General features: G+C 41.1%; 1 protein-coding gene across 1 annotated transcript in view; it reads left to right on the forward strand.

Annotated features, from left to right (window-relative positions):
• The window catches only part of galnt18b (UDP-N-acetyl-alpha-D-galactosamine:polypeptide N-acetylgalactosaminyltransferase 18b), a 78,210-nt gene that overhangs the window by 50,576 nt on the left and 6,886 nt on the right, over positions 1-20,748 (forward strand). The window contains exons 7-9 of the mRNA XM_044030248.1: positions 12,709-12,894; positions 14,519-14,656; positions 18,135-18,230. Of these exons, the coding sequence (XP_043886183.1) occupies positions 12,709-12,894; positions 14,519-14,656; positions 18,135-18,230 (420 nt within the window). The remainder of the gene's footprint in view (positions 1-12,708; positions 12,895-14,518; positions 14,657-18,134; positions 18,231-20,748) is intronic.

Genomic DNA, 20,748 nt, shown 5'->3' on the forward strand with positions numbered 1-20,748 from the left:
ATAAAAATGTCCAAATCGAGTCGACGCGTTCGTCTTTACAGTGTGTGTGTGTGTGTGTGTGTGTGTGTGTTCACTTGTCTTGTACTTTCTCTGGTATAAACACTGACCTTCTCAGGACCAGTAGTCCTCATGGAGACCAAAACCTGGTCCTAGAACCTCATTTCTGAGAAACTGGTTAAGTTTAAGACTAAGGTTTGTATTGTGGTTAGGTTAAGGTTAAGGTTAGGCATGGACTAGTTGGGTTAAGGTTAAGGTTAGGCTGTCTAAATCAATCCAAGTCAATGCAGTGTCCTAACAAGGCTAGTTGCACAAGCCTGTGTGTGTGTGTGTGTGTGTTTTCTTAGAACAGTGAATGTTGCTGAATCTTACATCATTTGAAAAATCATTTTTAAACTCTTATGGCCCTTTTCCACTATGGTCCTGGCACGGCACGGCACGGCGCGGCACGGCTAAGGTTGCATCTCCACTACAAAAAAAGGCTACGTAAAACTGCGGTGACTTCTTTTATGCGACAAACAGGAGCAGGTGCTAAAAAAAGCACCAGGTACCAGGTTACTATTCTAGTGGAAACACAAGTTAACCGTGCTGCGCTGAGGCGAGCCAGTGGAAACACGCCAGAAGTTATTTTTTTGATAATTCAAGGTGATTAGTGTTATATTTTCCTGTAAGTTGTCAAAGTCAGAGTTGTTGTTGTTGTTTTTTTACAGTGTAACATGCACTTTAAATCACCTGTGAATGACGCTAATGTGGAATTTGAGGCCCTTCTCGTCAGTGCACCACTGAAAGACCAAAGCACACATCATCACTCCCTCGCCAGAAAGGTCACGTTGAGAAATGAGCATCAGTGAGGCATGTGAGTGCAATTATGATGCAGACTTTGCTCTGGAGTGTTTCTGAGAGCTGCACTGAAACAACACGGCCCAAAATAATCATTTTTACACATTAGAGTTAGCAAAGGGTTTAGCGGGCAGGTTTTTTTTTTGCTTGTCATAAACAATATGTCATCAATTGTACATTTGAAAGTTGCTTTGTGGAGCAGGATGAAACACTTTCCTGCAAAATACAATGGATTCAGCTCCGAGTTACTGACTGTTCTCACTGTGCTGCAGAAAATCTGTTGAATCCCACAGTGATTTCTAGGACAGTCAATGACATCACCTTCTGTCTGATGCAATTTATATGAAAGGTAATAAAAAAGGTAGCCCTCTTATATAATCCTAAGAAATGTACGATTTAACATAGTCAAGACATTATAACTCAGAATCAGAGACCGTTTTATTGCCAAGTAACTTTGGTGCATGAGACGACGCGGTATAACATAAACAACACAATAAACTTAAATATTTGGATAAAGATCAAATCCAAGCCTTACTGTGGTGAAAGTAATCTTGTGTAAAGTGTGTTCTCCACTCTTTCTCTTGTATTTTAAATTTTATGAAAAGATGGAGAAGATGGGCGCTCATTTGTTTTTAACTTTTGTTAGCGATGGAAATAAATCTCAGGTTTTGAGGACATAGCTTTAGCTTCAGTAGCTCATAGATCGTAGTGGAAGCACCAGGTTTGGTTGGAATGTGGACAAACACACGTCTTTCTGAACTCGTTTAATTCTCAAGTCATCTCCCTCCGGTGACTTATTATTCATGATTTAATTTTGTTCAAAGCTCAAACACTCAGACACTGAGTGATTTAATCCTTCCTCCTGGACTGGATTCAGGCGGCTCTATCAGAAACTGATAGAAAATATAGAAGTAGTAATGTTTTTCTTTAAAACTCGGCGTCTTGTACTCTGATTAGGTTGAGCATGTAGAAATAAAGTCAAAGAGAAAGCCTCAAGGCCCTCGTTTTTAAACTATTATACGGTGATTATACCAATAAAGGCTTGAGGCCTTTATAATATTGTCAAAAACGATTATAATCGTCTTTGACAATATTTAGGATGGTTTCCCATCGTTATCATGTAAAGGACAAGGTCTGAGACACAAACTTCAACAAATTAACATCAGTCACATTACTTTATTTGAATGAACATGTCGTTGAACCTACAAGTGTCGTCATAGTGATGTACGTCGACACTGCTATTAAAAATAAATGAAAACAAATGCAAATAATGCATTTTTTATTCATTTTTTTTGCGACTTCTGTACAACGTCTTCATAAATACTCTCATGTACGTGGAGACCTCGCTTGAATATTGTGCGGAAGGTGTTATTCCAGACTGAAGTGAGAGTTTCATGTGCCAGCATGACTGAATGCTAATCTTGTCACAGACTCACACATTTTTGATGCTGATACCAACTCGGAGGTGGAAGGGAAAATAAGTCGCGTCCCTCATTACGCACATTTCTCTTCTCACTGGGTCCAATTTCCACACAGCAAAATGGTGTGCATGATGGTGTTCAGACTGCAGGCCTTTATTTGTTAATAAGCACCTCTCAGGTGGCAGGAGCTGCTGGGATTTCCCCGGCGCAGACGTGCCAAACGACACTTGCCATCAACTACTGAGTTAAATTCTTTATAGTGTCGCTTCTGGGGGCGGAGTCAGCCGAAAGCGGCACGGCAATCACGGCTTGTTAGCAGAGAACACTGAAACTCAACGAGAAGCTGCCGCCGCCGCTGCTGCCGCTGCTGCTGCCGCTGCTGCTGCTGCTCCGTTCCCTCATTAGGTATTTATTTAAATTCTGCACATTTCAATAATTGACTCACCAGTGAAGAGGTTTGTAAGGCAGTGATTGCAAGGATGAGATTTCTCAGAACATGTTGTGAAAAGCAGGCTCGTATTAGCGTTCCCTGGATCATTAGATAACACAAATACGCAGTGAAGAAACTCATCACCATCTCTAACCTCCCTAGAAAACTCCATTTGACGTTAGAAGGAATGTGATAGTAAGTGGTGCATTAATAATTTAAGGAGGAGAATCTTCACTCGGTCGTCTACATGTAGCCCTGCTTCCTACAAATTACATTTGTATGCATTTACTCTTCATTAGCAATTTATATGGAGCCAAGTGTGGGTCTGGTAAATCTGCAGGAGGATGTAGGATGAGCATGTAAAGCACTGACCTTTAGCACAGCCTGTTTTCATTTGTCTTTCTTTACTCATATGTGCTTTATATTATTACATAACATAATGTAACAGGTTTGGCTTAAACTGTTAAACTGCAGTCCGACATTTGAGAACATCATCACTTCCAGGTTTGACATTTTATGGACCAAACGATTACTCGGTTAATCGTGAAAATAATCCACAGTTGCGGCTCTAGTATAGCGGTGCTAGAGACAACATTGCGACAGTAAAGCAGCAAAACTGAAGTACCAGGTACGATCACTATTAGAAAAGCAGAAAAAGAGACTCCTCCTTATGAATAAAAAGTCGTATTCACACCTTATAGTCGCCGCTAGACTCGTTACGATTGGGGGTCGCAACATCCAGCCGGTGCGAGTTTGCTTTCACACTTTTTGTTCTCCGTCACAAGCGTTGCGTAAACTTTCCGAGACAAATACTGATGCATCACTTCATGCCTCGTGCGTCAGTGAAGGACACACGGATGTACTCTCAGCACAAGTTGACGCACAAATGTCTGTCAACGGTTCCATTTTCTGAAGATTTGCTCTCCGCACAGACACAGACGGAGCAAACTGTGTGCACAGCTTCACCTCCGTCCTCTGGGCAGCACGGAACGCAGGCGGCTTCACCTTAAAAGCAAGTCTGTGCTTTCATGTGGAAGGTTTTTGTGATCGCAGCAGAAATATGAGATGAATCGGGAATTATTAGACTATTCAAGCCGAGGTTTCAGGAGGGATGAGGAGATGAATGCAGAAATTCTTCACATACAATGAAAAGTGTAACATGAAAATAGAAAATTCCTGAAGGGGAAATAAAATCAGAGAAATATGGAGGTGGAAAAAAACCTTGTTTTCTTTGCTGTTGCATTTCTTTTCAAGTTTGACAGCGCTCATCGACGAGGTGTCGCCACGTTTCCCCGTCACGCGGGAACGCTCGTAACATCACAGCGACACGTATCGCATACAAAATGAAGGAGCTTTGGCTCATGTGACGTTCAAGATCCCACTTCCTGTAGCTGTTGTTGCACTAATGAGCACAACGAACATAATCTCTGTTCAGAGATGTTTTTAAATCTCCTGCTCATCATGTCCTGCGTCTGGTGGTGTTTAGAGCAGGAGAAAACGTAGCGTAGCCCTTTAAATCTCCACCTCCGCGAGCAGGGATGACTCACGGTGTGAGCGATGCATGAACTCACAGTTCTACAGATCTCTGTCCGTCCAGTTTAAATCCTCTGGTGTCTCAGTGTTCATGCTGAGAGACGAGTTAACGTTTCCCTCAGTGCTCTTATCGCTGACGGACTGAAAGTACAGTAGTAACTATAGACAGACAGTGGAGAATTGTCCTCGGTCATGCATTACGTCCCAGAGAAGCACAAATTCATACGTTTAAAATCGTAGGTAGTAGCTTTGTTTTCTAATGCTCCACATTTCCCAATAGAAACTCAATGAGGACATTTTTCTAATTAGAATATATCACAATTTAGGAAATATTCAGTGTTTTTTGCACTTTTTTCTCGATTAAAATGAATTGAAACACAAATTCAGTCCATTTAGGATTTTCGATTATAAATATAATGGAATTTTTAGTCTATTTCACAGTTTTACATCAATGCTTGTCGTGTAGAAGGTTCAGAGCTGGAGTGGAGTTGAAGATTCTCTTCAACTCGCTCTCCTCTCCACTTCACTTCAGGTCCTTGGCCTGGGTGAACCCAACCCATTTTATTTTTTGACCAACTTCAGAATCTCCAACAAAAGAGAACCAATCACGGACCCCAGGTGAGCTCGAGCCCGGCTTCACACAATGACGACAGCTTTTATACGTGGTGACCACCGAAGAGCAGCTGTCTTTGGATTCAGCTGCTGCTAACGTTCTAAAAAGCACATTTGTTGACATGTTTGCATACGTTATCTGGATCATTGTGTACAGAGGCATTTGGATCTACAGCGCGTCTGTTCTTGAGCGACTCGTATGCAGTCTGGCGATGCATACAGTGCACGGTGACTTACAGAACTTGAACTGTCACTCTCTGAGTGAGAGGAGAACAGATGTCGTTGTAAAGTGAGCTACTCTTGGGCAAAAACACAAAAGTCTGGGAAAAAAACTGCAATTTCTGAGCCATTTCTGACTCGATCTTCTCAAAAACCTGTAGCAGGGTCGTGAGGTCAAGCCTTGCAACACTTTGAGCAATACAAACAACTGCCTTTGCTTTACAATGAGTAGTTGCGTCATTGTAGCGCTTTGTGCCATCGCTATGGCAACCACTGACAGCCGATTCAGATCAGCAGATGAGACTGCACAGGAAAACGCACACAGTAGACCTGCAGCTAACGATTAAATGTGTTTTCTCGACTAATGGAGAAATCGTTCGGTCCAGATTTGGAAAAATATTGATCGGCGTTTGTCAAACCTGGAAATGTCTTGTTTTTGTCCACAAACGAAAATGATTGAGTTTCAATGATTTCTTGTTTTGTGGAACAAAAAAAAAACTAAAATATTCACATTTAAGAAGCTTAAATCATCAGAAATCTTGTTTTAATAATGAAAAAAAACATTGAACTTACTTGAACTTATTTTCAACTACTTCCTAAACTTTCATACAATCAACTTCTTCTTCATACAAATTCAGTGCAGCAGTCCCACGTCTCTGTTTATGTTTAGCATATAAACCAGTGGCAGGTGAAATGTTTTATAGTGCAAGTGAGACATTTTATGCCCTTTTTTTTTTCTGCCTCTGAAAACCCAGGAGTCGGTTGTCGCTAACGCGGCTTCAAGCTGCTGTTAATCTTCGCGAAGAAGAGAAACAAGAAGGCGTGTTGCGGCGGTCGATGATGTAAAGATAGATTTTTAGGTTGTGTACATTCTGGCTGGGAACCAAACACAAACCAGAGGTTGCCAGAAGTTCAGTTTAGAAAAGTATTAAGTAGACCGACATAAAAACACATTAAATCCAAGTCTGAGTTTCCGGTAATTTGATTGAACATATTGCGGCGGCGTAAAAACGGGCCCCTTATTGTGCCTTATATTTGCGCGGAGAGTTGAAATGACCTTGTGAGTGCTCCCATCAAATTCCACTTTAATTCAAGAGATCCTCAGCTTAGAACTGGCATCACTGTGGACAGGAAAATGAATAAAGCACTTCCACTCACATTACATTTACATTAAAGCTATTTAGCGCTTGCTCTTATCCGAAGCAAATTATTATGAGGGCAGCAGTAATTTTAGCCTACACTCAGGCTGATGGTGCCTTGATAATAGGTTGAGGAAAAAAAAAACACTGCTCTAATGTAAGACTGCGTCTCTGCCAGACAAGTTTTACAAAAAGAAATTGGAGCGAAGAACAGCCAGAGTGTGAGGAGGATTGGATTTAGTCAGGAGCATACAGTATTTGTGGGAGGGTGCAGGGCGGGAGGGGTGAGCTGGCGACGTGAGTTATTTCTTGAGGAGATGAGTTTCAAGTTTACAAGGGAAAGGAGTGGCTGTGCTGCCGTGACTGAGATCTCACCGTTGCTGTGAGGTCAGGACCAGAATTTTAAGAACACGATAGACTCCGACGCGGAGCGGACGACTCGTTTGAAAATGGCCTTTTTAAACGACATCCAGCGAGTGTCAGAAGTTTGGTGAAGCCATTTTCTAGCCAGTTTTTACAACTCTCGAGCTGTGTTTACCAGCCACTTTATATCTGATTGAGATCTGAATACATTCAATACAGATCAGATCAGATCACAATACCTCTTTGCATGTGTACTGAACAACAACAGGAAACGTCACGTGTGCTAAACCACTTGGTATTGAAGCGGGAAATTAGAAAGATAAGACAAGATGTAGCTTTACTGGTTTCTTATTATGGGAAATTCAGGAACTATCGCAGTGACTTCCGTAGAAGTTGAAGTATTCAACGTTTTTTTGTACTTAAGTATTGCAAGTAGTTTATTTTAAAATGTACTACTCGAGTACTGAAAGTAAAAGTAGAAGTATTGTGTCGTGTAGTTATTAAAGACAGTTTGAAAAGTTTGAATATCATATTGTTTACATGATAGCCTAAAGCACATGTGTCAAACTGGTGGCCCGGGGGCCACATGTGGCCCTCCAATTGATTACATGCGCCCCGCCCACCACTGTGCAAGGTGATGGAATAGAGACTGACTGTATTTGCCGGCAATATTTTTATAATAGTAATAAGACATTGGGTTGTAATCATTGCTTTACTAAATGTATTACACTCAACATGAAATGACATATTTAAGCTGTTTTAATCACAATTATCCTCGTCATTATTTGCTAAATTTTCAATTCAATTCTCCGTTTTTGTGCATCATAAATATGTTTTTATTGTGAATCATTTCATATCAAAACAAGCACTTTTACTTTGCAATTATGTCTAATATCATAATGAATATCTTATATTGTCCTCCGGCTACTAAATAGTTGTTTTTTTCCACTTTTTTTCCTCCATGTCGGCCCCCCGCTTGACCAGACTAGATGCTCATTGGCCCCCAGGTCATTTGAGTTTGACACCCCTGGCCTAAAGCCTTTATGACAGCCAGGTAGTTAACTTCATTACTATACTATACTATCTCTGCTCATGTCTCATGGTCACATACCGTAGACCACGTAATGAAGTGGCACAAATCTGATTTGAAATTCCGAATTAATGATTGAATTTCTGCCCTGAATCGTATCTTATTCTTACCGATGGCAAAAAAAAAAAAAAAGAAGTCGGATATGAGTCACTTCAGCCTGGGAATCTCCACAGTTGGAGTAAAGCGTGTAAAAGTTTGCCGCAGTGCTGATGAGCCACACGTTCTGCTCCAGCAGCATATGGGTGAAGCAGATTGTGTGAGTCACCGTCCACATTAGATGGTGGGTTTGATCAGTCACGGCGAGGAATAACCAATTGTATCGTGTGTCTGTGTCTTGAATGGAGTAACAACAGTGGCCTACATGTAAGAACGGTCCCGTCTTGACATTAATGACCCATTTCATGTAATTAATTTGAAAACGGCAGCAGATAATTAATGGTGAACTGCAGGGGAGGCGCGCGGGCGAAAGCTCCGAGGCATCGCTTTCCTTGTCAGACACTGAAAAATGGAAGAAGGATTATTTTAAGGCTGAGACTGACTGTGCTTTAGAAAGTGCTTCCACTTCTGTTTCAATCTTTCAGCTGAAAGTGTTATTGTGTGTCCCTGCAACAGATTTTTGACTTTCATCCAAACTGATGTCAGTGCTTCAGGAATGTTACAGTGGTGCTAAAGTTGAATGTTTTACTTTCAAGGTTGGAAAAGAACCTGAACATGATTTCTTTCAAACAAATAGTATCTGTTATCTGACTGACTAGTTGGCGTATTTAAATAATAACTGCTGACAGACTAAATGTGACTCCCCTGATTTACCACTGAACATTGAAAGTGCTTGAATTTGCCCTTAGAAGACATGAATAAAACCTGGAAATATGTCAGTAACCCGCGTGGTGGACATTTCTGGATAGTTTTGGAGTGTTTGCAGTAAACGTGTGCAGCTCAGGCAGCGTTTCCCTGTCCAAGAGAATACTAACAAAGTGTGATCCAGACAGCCGCTCTCTTGTTTACGCGAGCTTAACTTGAGCCTGATGCATTTAATGCTCCACTGAGTTTGTTACCGCGTCCCTGACACACCATTGCTACCACGATTACCGCTTGTTTTCCCTGATAACAGCTGCTTGTTTCATGTCCTGCGTCCTGACCAAGGCTAACATTAGCTGAATGGGAAGTGTTGCATTCAGGTGTGTCATGTAAATAACACAATCCAGAATCCAGGCAGAAAGACAATATTTCTTCTTCTTTTTTTTTTACTAAATCAACATGAAAGCATGATGTCATTTAAGCTCCATTTCCACCAAGTGGTCTCAGAGCATTAGAAACTCTGCAGTCTGTTGATTTGTCGAACACAGAATAATGGCTGACGTGCGTCAGTGGTGTTTTTTTCTGTGCAGCCGCCTCTCAAACAAAGCTCGTCTTCTCGTGATAAACAGCCACATGCCAAGAAGTGACAACATGGGATGCTGCTGCGTGCAGTGAGGCTGCTGCTCTTTGAAACAGGGGGAAGTTCATGTAAGGTTATTTATACAGAAAACAACCAAACTGATGGAACTGCCACAGAGGAAAAAAAAAAGGAATCGCTATTGTTAGTGTTTTTATTTGCCGTGTGTAATATGGACAAACGGAAAGTTCTAAACCCGCCTTCAGGACACTTCCTCCAATCATGATGCATCTGCTCGGCGTCCACGGACTCCCAGAGACACTCAGCTTCCATGGAAGTGACTATTTCAAGTCGAACTTTGCATTCGACTTTTTTCCTGCCCTCTATTTTTCTGAAATGCTGCCACACTGCCTTGAAATGAAATAAAACCACTGGACGTTGAAGTACGTGGACGTGATTCTAGTGGGTTGGGCTAATCCAAAATAGTGAACACGGGGGAGGGGGTTGCTCTGAATTAGCCATTCGGAATTTTGGTTTCCACATTCTAATTAACATCTGGATAAATTGTGCTACAAATAGTGATTGCTTTAACTTTAACGCCGCAGTATAATAAGGTCTAGATTTCTTTTGTCACTTATAAACTTTTCGGCTTCGGCTCAAAGGTTTGGAGTTGTTGTTTTCTTCTTTGTCCGATTTTTGCAATACAGGAGGGGAGGAGTCAGGGAGTCCAACCCAGAAAGTGGGAGGATAACTTTGGGGGGAAAAAAAAGAAAATGATTGATTGATTCATTCATTTATGTGTCTGTTACTATCCATTTAACGGCCGTAAGGGTCAGTGAGCCAGTCCCAGCTGACATTGGGCAAAAAGCAGTGTAAACCCATGACAGAAGGCCAGTTCAGCAGAGAGATAAAGAGAGATTTAAGTGCCTCAGCGCAGTCAGACAGTCATGGAGCGATGACAGGACAAAGACCCTGCAGCCTTAGATTTGATTTTGTGGACATACAGAAGCCCTGCATTGTGAGAGAGCAGCTCAAAGGTATAAGGGATAATAAGAGATGGGTTTGGTCAATTTACTGTGTCTTCAAACGTTATTTCAATTCCGCCCTCACGTGGATACGAAGCCAACGCCAAATTGATGCAACGTGGTCAGAGTTTATGGATTTAAATTTAAAATTCCTGCCGCGTTCTGAGCATTTTGAAGACTGGAGATGTCTTTAATTGGCCGATCCGGGGAGCGGCTACGAGATGATGCGTTTTAAGGGGATTTTATCGGGTGATTTTCTTGTGATGTGCTTCACCGTTGCAGTGGCAGGAATGATGCGAAGACAAACGGGGACAAACGGAGCAGGCAGAGGGAGACGGTGTCAGTGAGCCGTCGCTCTGATCGCCCGCCGCTCGGCTGTACGTGTGAACGAAAGGCGCCGCACTCCAGAGCCGCACTCCGTCTCTCTTTATCACCACAAACCCGTCTAGTCTCTTGTGTCAGAACCTCACTTAAAGCCTCGCCTGCGCTCCGAGATAAAACACTGAAGGCGCACTCAGTCAAAGCAAAGCCATTTGCTCTCAGCGGGTCTGCGGTGACCCGGCTCAGTTCAGCTGTTTATTAAACGGGAACAGCAGCTGTCTCCACCTCTCACTTCATACTCTGGTCAAATGCTAATCGGGACACGTTGAAGGGTTTTCGGCGATAGTGACATTTCCTTTGCTACCTCTTTATTCCGCCTGCAAAGGGTTTGAATTGCTTTGAGATTCCATTTGAAGTCTTCAGATACTGATCGGCTGCTCCTAATTGTGTTGCTTTCATAGAATTAGAACTCTGAAATCCATCTCCATATGTATATTTTGATGGTTGATAACTAACACATTTCTTTTCGTGTTCACAGTGACTGTAAAGTCACCTTAAATCTTATATCTGATGGCGTTTGTGATTTATTCTCACACCGGTCATTAGTTTTTGTTTTGTGAGATCCAGCTCAACATGAGTGCAGGTGTCGGCGACGTTGTGAAGTGTTGACTGGACGCTGAAGATTTCCTCTCCGTGTAGAATTGTGCGTAAACGCTTCCATTTCCTGACGGGTGGATGTTTTCAGGAAAGGAAACGAGAAACGAATAATAACCCATGTCATAATGAATCAACTGGGATTAAATAACCAATCAGAAAAAACACCTTGTTGAACTTCCTTACAATGATGCTGCAAACAGAAGAATATTTTTTCCACCACAAACGTTTGCTGTATGAAGGTTAGGGAAAGTTTGAAGGGAGAGTTGTTCTGGGCTCCTGAGCCTTCACAATGTGAGAAGTTGAATCTGCTATCTCTTCGTTATCGAGGACTGGAGATGTCTCGCTCCCTCGTTCTCGCTCTCTCTCTCTGGATGCAGGGTTGTTATCGCGTTTCACCGCAGGGACTCGCGCGTCACAGTCAGGAACACGTTACGCTGCACAGATAATGAAGGACCTCTGCTTATCGGCCACTACGGTGAAAAAAAACCAACAAACTTTGCATATCGTACAAGTGATGCAATCATGCACCTGTGGATGTGCTGGGTGAAGATTCCTCTCCGGTTCCCAGGGTGCAAAAATGAAGTGTTACACCATAGTCTGCAGAGTTATTATCAGGAGGTGGAGCCACAGTATTGATGTACATGAAACACACAACAGGAAGTGACATGACATGAGTAACTGTGAAGCCGTGTTGGCCAATCACAGCAGAGACAAACAAAATCGATGATATATATTCAAAATTCGATGTCATCTTAAAGAAACTGAGCCACGTCTCATTCTCTTGAGGAGTTCAGTGTCTCAGTCACTAGTTTCAGGTCTTCTTCAGTAGAACATAAGGGCAATTTTTTAAATTATGCTCCAATTTAGAGGGAAAATAGATGATCTGTGAACAAGTTCAGATTCTTCTGGTTGACGTTGGTCACCATGTCCTCACACAGCAGGGAGGACAAGTAGACTTTGTTTGGACAGAGCGTGAATTAAGCTGAATTAAACTCGGCATTAGACAGCTCGCCTCATCTGAACTAATGTGATGATGAACGGAGGAGACACTGGAGCAACCGGGTGCTGCTTCAAACCCAACATTCTCTTTTCCTCGTGGACTGGACCTCAGTCTCAGCCTTCAGTCTGGTTCCATCCCTTTTTTATAGCGTCTAATAAAAGGACAGGAAAACCAACATGTGAGCAAACACTAGTGTAATAACAACTATTAACATGATAGAAAACTCTATTATAGAATTTTAATATTATGGATATACCATCAGATTTAATTTGATTTTAATTTTAAGATTTAATTTAATGCAAAAACAAGGGGACAGTGTTAAATCCAGTAATATCCATAGTCTGGTACTTTTATTATAACCTTTTTATTATTATATATTTGATTTAAATTGGACTCATGTCCCATCATTTTTGCTTCACTTTGTTGGAGCGATCACAACATTCATCTTTATAAATGATATCTACATATATATATATATATATATATATATATATATATATATATATATATATATATATATATATATATATATATATATATATATATATATATATATGTATATATATATATATACATATATATGTATATATATATATATATATATATATTGTTTTGTGAAGTCAAGTCTTTAAACTAAAATGTGAAACTAAACGTGTGGTTGATGAGTTCTTCCTGTCGGGAAGCAGGTGTGGCAGTGTGGCGGCAGCGTGGAGGTCCTGCCGTGCGCTCGCATCGCGCACATCGAGCGCGCGCACAAACCCTACACCGAGGACCTGACGTCTCACGTGCGGAGGAACGCCCTCAGAGTCGCCGAGGTTTGGATGGACGAGTTTAAAAGTCACGTCTACATGGCCTGGAATATTCCCCAGGAGGTGAGTCACAATAATCCAACACATTATCAGGGATTATCATGTGTGTTTTGTCATCTAAAATCACAATTCCTGCCCGTTTTAGATTTTAACCCAAAAATAAAAGAGTATTAACAGAGACATCAGGCTTTTTAAAGGAAAACTTTCAAAAGTTGGAAGTCTTCAGTTTATTAATCAATCAACGGTAATATAAAATGTCGCTTAGTTTCAGGGTTAGCAGAAGATTGCGATTGCCCTTGAACTGGAGTGATTTAATGAAAATAAACGTGGTTTCCCTCCAAGGAAAAGTGAAATGTTTATTTGCTCTTATTTTTCCGTCCGCTGCATAATCTGTTTGATTATGTAAATCCACGTTATGAATAGATGAACATCTGCAGGCAATTCATTCCCCCTATAATGAGGCGTTTAAAAGAGTCTGTTACTCAAGAAGCATGAAATTTAGCCCCGGCGTTAGCCCCGCGAATTAACAACGCGCCAAACGTGTCTGTGTTGATTTACCTCTGAGAGCGGCCGTGTTGATGGGTTTCTGAAGACCAGCCGCAAACACCAGCTCTTCACCTCTTCAGCCTCTCACTGAGGAAACCCAGCGCAATCAGTGACATTACATGCAATACAATGGACAACGCGGACGCACAACTCCTGTCATTACAGCTGCTTCATGAAAGCGTCAGCGGCGTTCGACGTCCTCCTCAGGCGTAAGTGCAGGATTATTAGCAGCCAATTGTTCTCAAGTGTGATCCAGTCTGCAGAAACTGGTTCAGGATTGTTCCATGAAAGTGTTTCCGGTTGTGACGGATGTTGGTGATCTTTGGGCTTTTTAGTGATGCAGAAATACACGTCTGTCACACTTGAAACATGTAATGATGAATAAAAATAAACGGCATTTACTATGTTGGAGCCACTGGTTTAACCCTGACAATGAGTCACCTGAGCCTCCAAATGTCCCTTTTGCTTATTTTAACCAGAAAAGTTAAACCAGAAAATGTCCCTCTTTTTTTTTGCCCATTTTTCCAGAATAACTTTCAGTTATTTACAATTTACTACAAGTTTCATTTAAAAAAAACACCGTAGTTGTACACGAACACCAGATTGTGCGCGTTAAATTTGAAATTTAACACATTTAAAGTAATATTTGTTTGAGTTTTTGTCTCAATGTCCACAAACAGGCCGAGAAATCTCTTCTCTGTGGTGACAAAGACGGTTTGAAATGACCGTAATAACAATAATTATTATTGACGTTCTCACCTCTCAGGAACCATCGTGTAACTACACACGTTAACACTGCAGACGTCTGTATGTTGACAGTTATTAAGTTTAGAGCCCGGGAAGCAATGTGAAATGATCGCATTTCTGCAGCGGCTAAGAACACCGACGCGTTCGTTAGTTTTTATTCAGTCAATAATTTTTTTAAATGACCGAGATCCTCGCGTTTCATCTGCATGAAATTGTAACATAGATTAAAACGGCTAATTAAAAAGAAGACGTGGAAAAATGGCGCAGGTTACGTTGTGAAGCGTTGTCTGTGTCTGTGTTCACTTGTGTTTCTATCTTTATATCCACATCTTTAAAGGGCGTGTTCAGGGTCAGTTGTGATGGTGTTATTATGGTCTGTGACGTGTGTGTCCAGGACTCCGGGATTGACATCGGCGACATTTCGGAGAGGAAGGCTCTGAGGAAGCGGCTGCAGTGTAAAACCTTCCGCTGGTACCTGGTCAACATCTACCCCGAGATGAGGATGTACAGCGACACCATCGCGTACGGAGTGGTGAGCCCCGGCCGCGCCCGCCTCCCTCTTCATCCCACGTTCAAACGCCAAAACGAGGCTAAAGCGCGCCGAGGAATCTGTGTGACTGCAGTCAGGAACACAGAGACTCTTTCCTTCACTTTCACCACGTTTACAGCAATGATCCGTCTTTTTATGATGGAAATAGAGTCACAGAAGTATAATGTATATATATATATATATATATATATATATATATCTTAGAGCTGGGCATAGATTAATTTTTTTAATCTAGATTAATCTCACTGCAATCTTGGAGTTAATCTAGATTAATCTAGATTAAAATGGCTCATTTGAATTCTTCTTCTGCTAAGTGGCGCTCCTCTGTTTTCATCACACCTAACATTAGGAGTAGGACAGAAAAAGTATATCAGAGTAAGATTGCTAGTAGTAGTAGGCAACTATCAGCAACTAATCAGCAAAACGTTGATAACGTTAGCTAAAGCTATACCGCGTGAAGTTAGTTTCAGGTTGGATATTCATTCAGACAGTTGTCGGACGCGACGGTTGGATATCCAACCTGAAACCATTTTCACCGTGGTAAATTACATAGACCGTTATAAAACAAAAAATGACAATAAATTACATAACGTAACGTTACCTACATCCGCGCTCAGCCAGGTCAGAGCCTTCTGGGCCAGGTATACATCCGCGCTAACATATCAAAGTGAAATTCATAGCTTGCTCACTATGTGGACCCAGGTCCCAGACCCAACTTTGAGAATAGATTAACGGCGATAATTTTCTTATCGCGCGATAAGAGTCTCGCGTTCACGCAGCACGTTAACGCCGTTAACGGCCCAGCACTAATATATATATATATACATACATATATATATACATACATATATACATATATATATATACATTAACATACAGGTGTAGATGGCGTTGATGCAGAGTTTCTCGGCTGAGCCAGAGAATCTGACACGTGACGGGATTCGCTGGCAGCGTTTCTGTTTCCCCACGTTTGTCGTTGTGCTCAAACCGCTTTATTTCCACAGTCCTCTCATCTGGCATCATTGTGCCGCGCTCTAACACTCAGTGACACACATACTGCACAGTTATGCCTCTGCTTTCTATGTCACAATTGTGTGTGTGTGTGTGTGGGGGCTTTTTCCCCCTCTTGTACAAACTAGGAAATAGGTCGACCTCATTATATTCATTTCTCTGACTCGGTTGACCTCATTATCCTCTATTTGTGAAATACTGTTGATGGAGTCGCCATGTCATCGCACGAGGGCGGATCCTCGTCGCTGTTAGAGATCACACTGAAAAAGAAAGAATAGAAAAGGGAAACGTAGGGTTCTTTTCGTTAACGTTGAGTGACATATGGTGACTTAAAACAGTGGAAACATTTAACAATAGACGATAACAATAAGTAGAATAATTGACTTAGTGTTTCTGTTGAGATTAAATAAGAGTTTGATATTCACGACAGGTCCATGAACACAACACATTTACCTCAGAATGAATGACCATGGTTGGATTATGTCAATACTTAAAGGAACTGAGTCTTAAATGTTATTATACTAATCATTGATGACGACTAATGTACATTTTTACTGTAGAGTTTTAGAGAAATTTAAAGTTTAATGTCCACATTAGCACTTTTTAAATTGAAAACGTCCTCACATTTGAGATGCAATCAAAACAAAAGTTTCCATAAGTTCTGAGCAGGACTGACGACTAACATACGGGAAATTGGAAGTTTTTACTGTAGTTTTAGAGTAATTTCAATTTTCATTCACACTTTTTAATCAAAAACATTCTTTAATTTGCGATACAATAAAACCAAAGTTTTCCATAGGTTCTGGAAAAGACTGATAAAGTTTTGTTCAGGACATCGATGACTACGAGTGTACTGAAAATCAGACATTTTTACTGCAGTGTTAGAGAAATTTCAAGTTAAATTTAAATTGAAAACATCCTCAAATTAGAGATGCAATCAAAACAAGTTTCCATAAGTTCATGAGATCTATGATAACTAATATACTGGAAATCAGACATTTTTACTGTAGAGTTTTAGAGAAATTTCAAGTTTCATTCACAATTTTTAATCAAAAACATTCTTAAATTTAAGATGCAATAAAAACAAAGTGGAAATCTGACATTTTCTGTGTGTGTGTTCAACATTGGGCTATAAAGAAATATGTTCAGTCAATCTAAACCTAATGTTTATCCACTGTGGGAGGAAGATCCTTCTGTCAAACCAGGTTTTGAACAGATTACCTTCCCGCTGCGAGGCACAGATACTAGCCACCGTCCCACCATGTGGACCCGACGTGCTACATATGACAAAAATAACAAACAAGCCACTAAAAACCTGATAAACCACAGGATTAAGTGGAATTTGGATGTGATCCCAAACCAGCGCGCAGGACATTTCACATCCATGTTTGTGGATCACACGTGTTGATCAGACTCACTCTCTCACTTCTTCCACCTCCTCGTTCTAACTGTAACCCTGCAGGGATGAGTGTGGGCGGAGCCTACAGCTCCACACCCACACGAGCGCAGAGATTTATTTTAATTACTGTCCACGCGTTTATTTAGTCGAAATCCAAACTACAGTATAATAGGATGCTGCAGTTTGAAGCCGTCGTTTCCACAGGTGTCTTCATTGTTTTTCCACTCCCACAGTGGGCATGTCAGGACCTGAGCTGCCGTCTGTGGATTTAATGATTATCAGATAGAATAGGACACCTAGTGAGTCACTGTGGAGCCACTGATCATGTCTCACTGAGCTCTTTGATCGCACATCATCGCCTCATTCGCTCGTCACACACACACACACACACACACACACATCAGCCAGGAAACTCCCCACGGTGCAGTTTGTATCTCTCAATCAGGCAGAGCTTTGTCGCGACACGTGTGAATAACCATCTGCGCCTCCATGTGTGAGCCTCGCGCTTCTGATTAACAGTTTTTTAATAAAGCAGAGATGAATTCAGGAGTGCGATTCATAATTTTGGACACATTTAAGCTGGAAACACGTTTAAATCACGCGGCGACGTTGCTGTTTGGTCCGATGCTGTAAATATCGCTGCATAATTATTTTTACTGAGCAGCAGGTTTAACGAGGAGCCGCCGACGACCGCGTTTTGTCGGGAACGATCCGTCAGCGTTATTTGTCGAGCTTCAAAGCAGCAACTTCCTGTCTGCAGCATCGCACTTCCCTCACTCTGCCTTCTTCGGAATGATGTTCACGGTTGTTCTGCTTATAAATCATGAGGCGTTCGTGCTCTGCATTCATGTAGCTTTACATAATTCTACTTATTTTTATATTTTCTGACTAGATGAATTGTTCTTTTTTTATGTTGCTATCAGGAGCCAGGTCAGCTCTACACACAATGGACAAAAAGGACAAAAGCCTGTGAAATAAATGCATAAAAAGCATGTGCATGTCTAATTGTACACACACCAGGCTTCATATTCTGCTTGTGTTTTCCTGCAGCTGAAAAACTCTCTGAAGAACGATCTGTGTCTGGACCAAGGCCCCGACAACGACAACGTCCCCATCCTGTATCTCTGCCACGGGATGACGCCTCAGGTGAGACGCTCCGCGAGATTTCATTTACTTTTCCTTTCTCATAAAAGCAGAAAAATGACCCGTCCTTTCTTCTGAAGATTGTTTGTAAAGAACAGAAACAGACCTCGATGTTTTCAAATACATATTGAACTCTTTTTCTCACTTTTCCTAAATGAATTCGGCTCAAAATAAAATGTCCCATTATTCTAAAAGAGATGTTAATATTAATGTGTCTTCCTGGTACAATAAAGGTTAAATAAAACATGTTTTTTTTTTACATTGTACCCGAACAACCTGGAGCTTAGAATAAAAAGTGAACCAGTAAAAGATTCACTTTCCCCTCAGGTTTACTCGTTTCCTTGTCATAATATTTAAATTGCACGTTGTGATTAACACGCGGGTTTAAATGTCCACAAATGTTCAGCACGGCTGATGATCGCTTACTTCCTCCGTGCTCGATCCCTCCATCCCATCACGTCTCAGCAGATTATTTAACCTTGCTGTGACAGTTGATCTCGCGTTCATCGATATTTCTACTTAAACCACTTTACACTGTTTCGGGGGAATTTGTATAATCCTGTTGGATCTTGTTGCATAATTTCCTTCTGAATCGCGGCCCTCGGTCAGATTTTATGATTTTATTTATGGTCAAGGAGTTGCACTTTGAAACTCTTTGTGTCTCAGGTTCATCGCTCAGCCATGACAGAGAGATATTATGTGATTATGACGATAGATTTGGCCTTTTAAAAATGATAATTGTGGCGAGAATGAGAATAAAATACTTATAAAATAAAATAAAATAATTATAAAAGGTCTGAAGGGAAGTTCTTGTAGAAAGTAACGTTAGAGGAAAGTTCTAGGAACCTTTAGAGAACGTTCTCGTAAAGTTGTGACAAAGTAACGTTGTGGGAACATTCTGGGAACCTTTAGAGAACGTTCTCTTAAGGTTGTGACAAAGTAACGTTAGGGGAACGTTCTCTTAAGGTTGTAACAAAGTAATGTTGTGGGAACATTCTAGGAAGCTTTAGAGAACGTTCCCTTAAGGTTGTGACAAAGTAACGTTGTGGGAACATGCTAGGAACCTTTAGAGAATGTTCTCCTAACATTATTTTGTCACAACCTTGAGAGAACGTTCTCTCAAGGTTGTGACAAAGTAAAGTTAGGGGAACGTTCTGGGGACCTTTAGAGAACGTTCTCTTAAGGTTGTGACAAAGTAACGTTAGGGGAACGTTCTGGGGACCTTTAGAGAACGTTCTCTTAAGGTTGTGACAAAGTAACGTTAGGGGAACGTTCTGGGGACCTTTAGAGAACGTTCTCTAAAGGTTGTGACAAAGTAACGTTGTCTCTAGGAACCTTCTCTTAAGGTTGTGAAGTAACGTTAGGAACTGGGAACTTTAGAGAATGTTCTAAAGGTTGTGACAAAAATTGTCGAACATTCTAGGAACCTTAGAGAATGTTCTCTGTGACAAAGTAACGTTAGGGGAACGTTCTGGGAACCTTTTAGAATGTTCTCTAAAGGTTGTGACAAAGTAACGTTGTCGGAACATTCTAGGAACCTTTAGAGAATGTTCTCTTAAGGTTGTGACAAAGTAACGTTAGGGGAACGTTCTGGGAACCTTTAGAGAATGTTCTCTAAAGGTTGTGACAAAGTAACGTTGTCGGAACATTCTAGGAACCTTTAGAGAATGTTCTCTTAAGGTTGTGACAAAGTAATGTTAGGGGAACGTTCTGGGGACCTTTAGAGAACGTTCTCTAAAGGTTGTGACAAAGTAACGTTGTCGGAACATTCTAGGAACCTTTAGAGAATGTTCTCTAAAGGTTGTGACAAAGTAACGTTGTCGGAACATTCTAGGAACCTTTAGAGAATGTTCTCTTAAGGTTGTGACAAAGTAACGTTAGGGGAACGTTCTGGGGACCTTTAGAGAACGTTCTCTAAAGGTTGTGACAAAGTAACATTCTGGGAACCGAATGTGCAACCAAAAACTTTAGAGGAACGTTAGGAAAACTTTCCATATCAACCTTCAGGGAACGTTCCGGCAACCAAAAGATAACGTTCCCAGGACGTTCTGGGAACCAAACATTGTTAGCTGAGCTTTGGTTAAATAAAGTTGTTTTTTTGCTTTAATCAAATCAGAAGTGAAACATCAAACAAAGGATTGGAGTTGCAACAGAGTTCCTAATGAGAGAACATAAGAGAGTCGTGTCGTTCCAGTGTTACATCACTGAGCTGCTGTTGCTGCAAACGTCAGGTCGTCGTCTCACAGGTGATTCGTCACCTGACAAACACGCCATGATGTCAGCAGATCTGCAGACACTAAGACAATCAGCAAACGTGGCACTGACTCGTTATTATTTTGGAATGAAAGACAACTTGAAATCTTTGTAGAGAACGTTACCACATTTACTCTGTGATGAATCTTCAGCTTTTCTGTATGGTTTGGATTCTGCAGCCACTGAACTCTGTTGACTTTAGCTGCTGGTAATTAGTTTGTTGAAGCCGACGGTGAATCCTTCATGAAACAATGTGCATTTGCTCCAT

The sequence above is a fragment of the Solea senegalensis genome, linkage group LG7, assembly GCF_019176455.1.
Source record: "Solea senegalensis isolate Sse05_10M linkage group LG7, IFAPA_SoseM_1, whole genome shotgun sequence".
In the NCBI taxonomy this organism is placed as follows: Eukaryota; Metazoa; Chordata; class Actinopteri; order Pleuronectiformes; family Soleidae; genus Solea; species Solea senegalensis.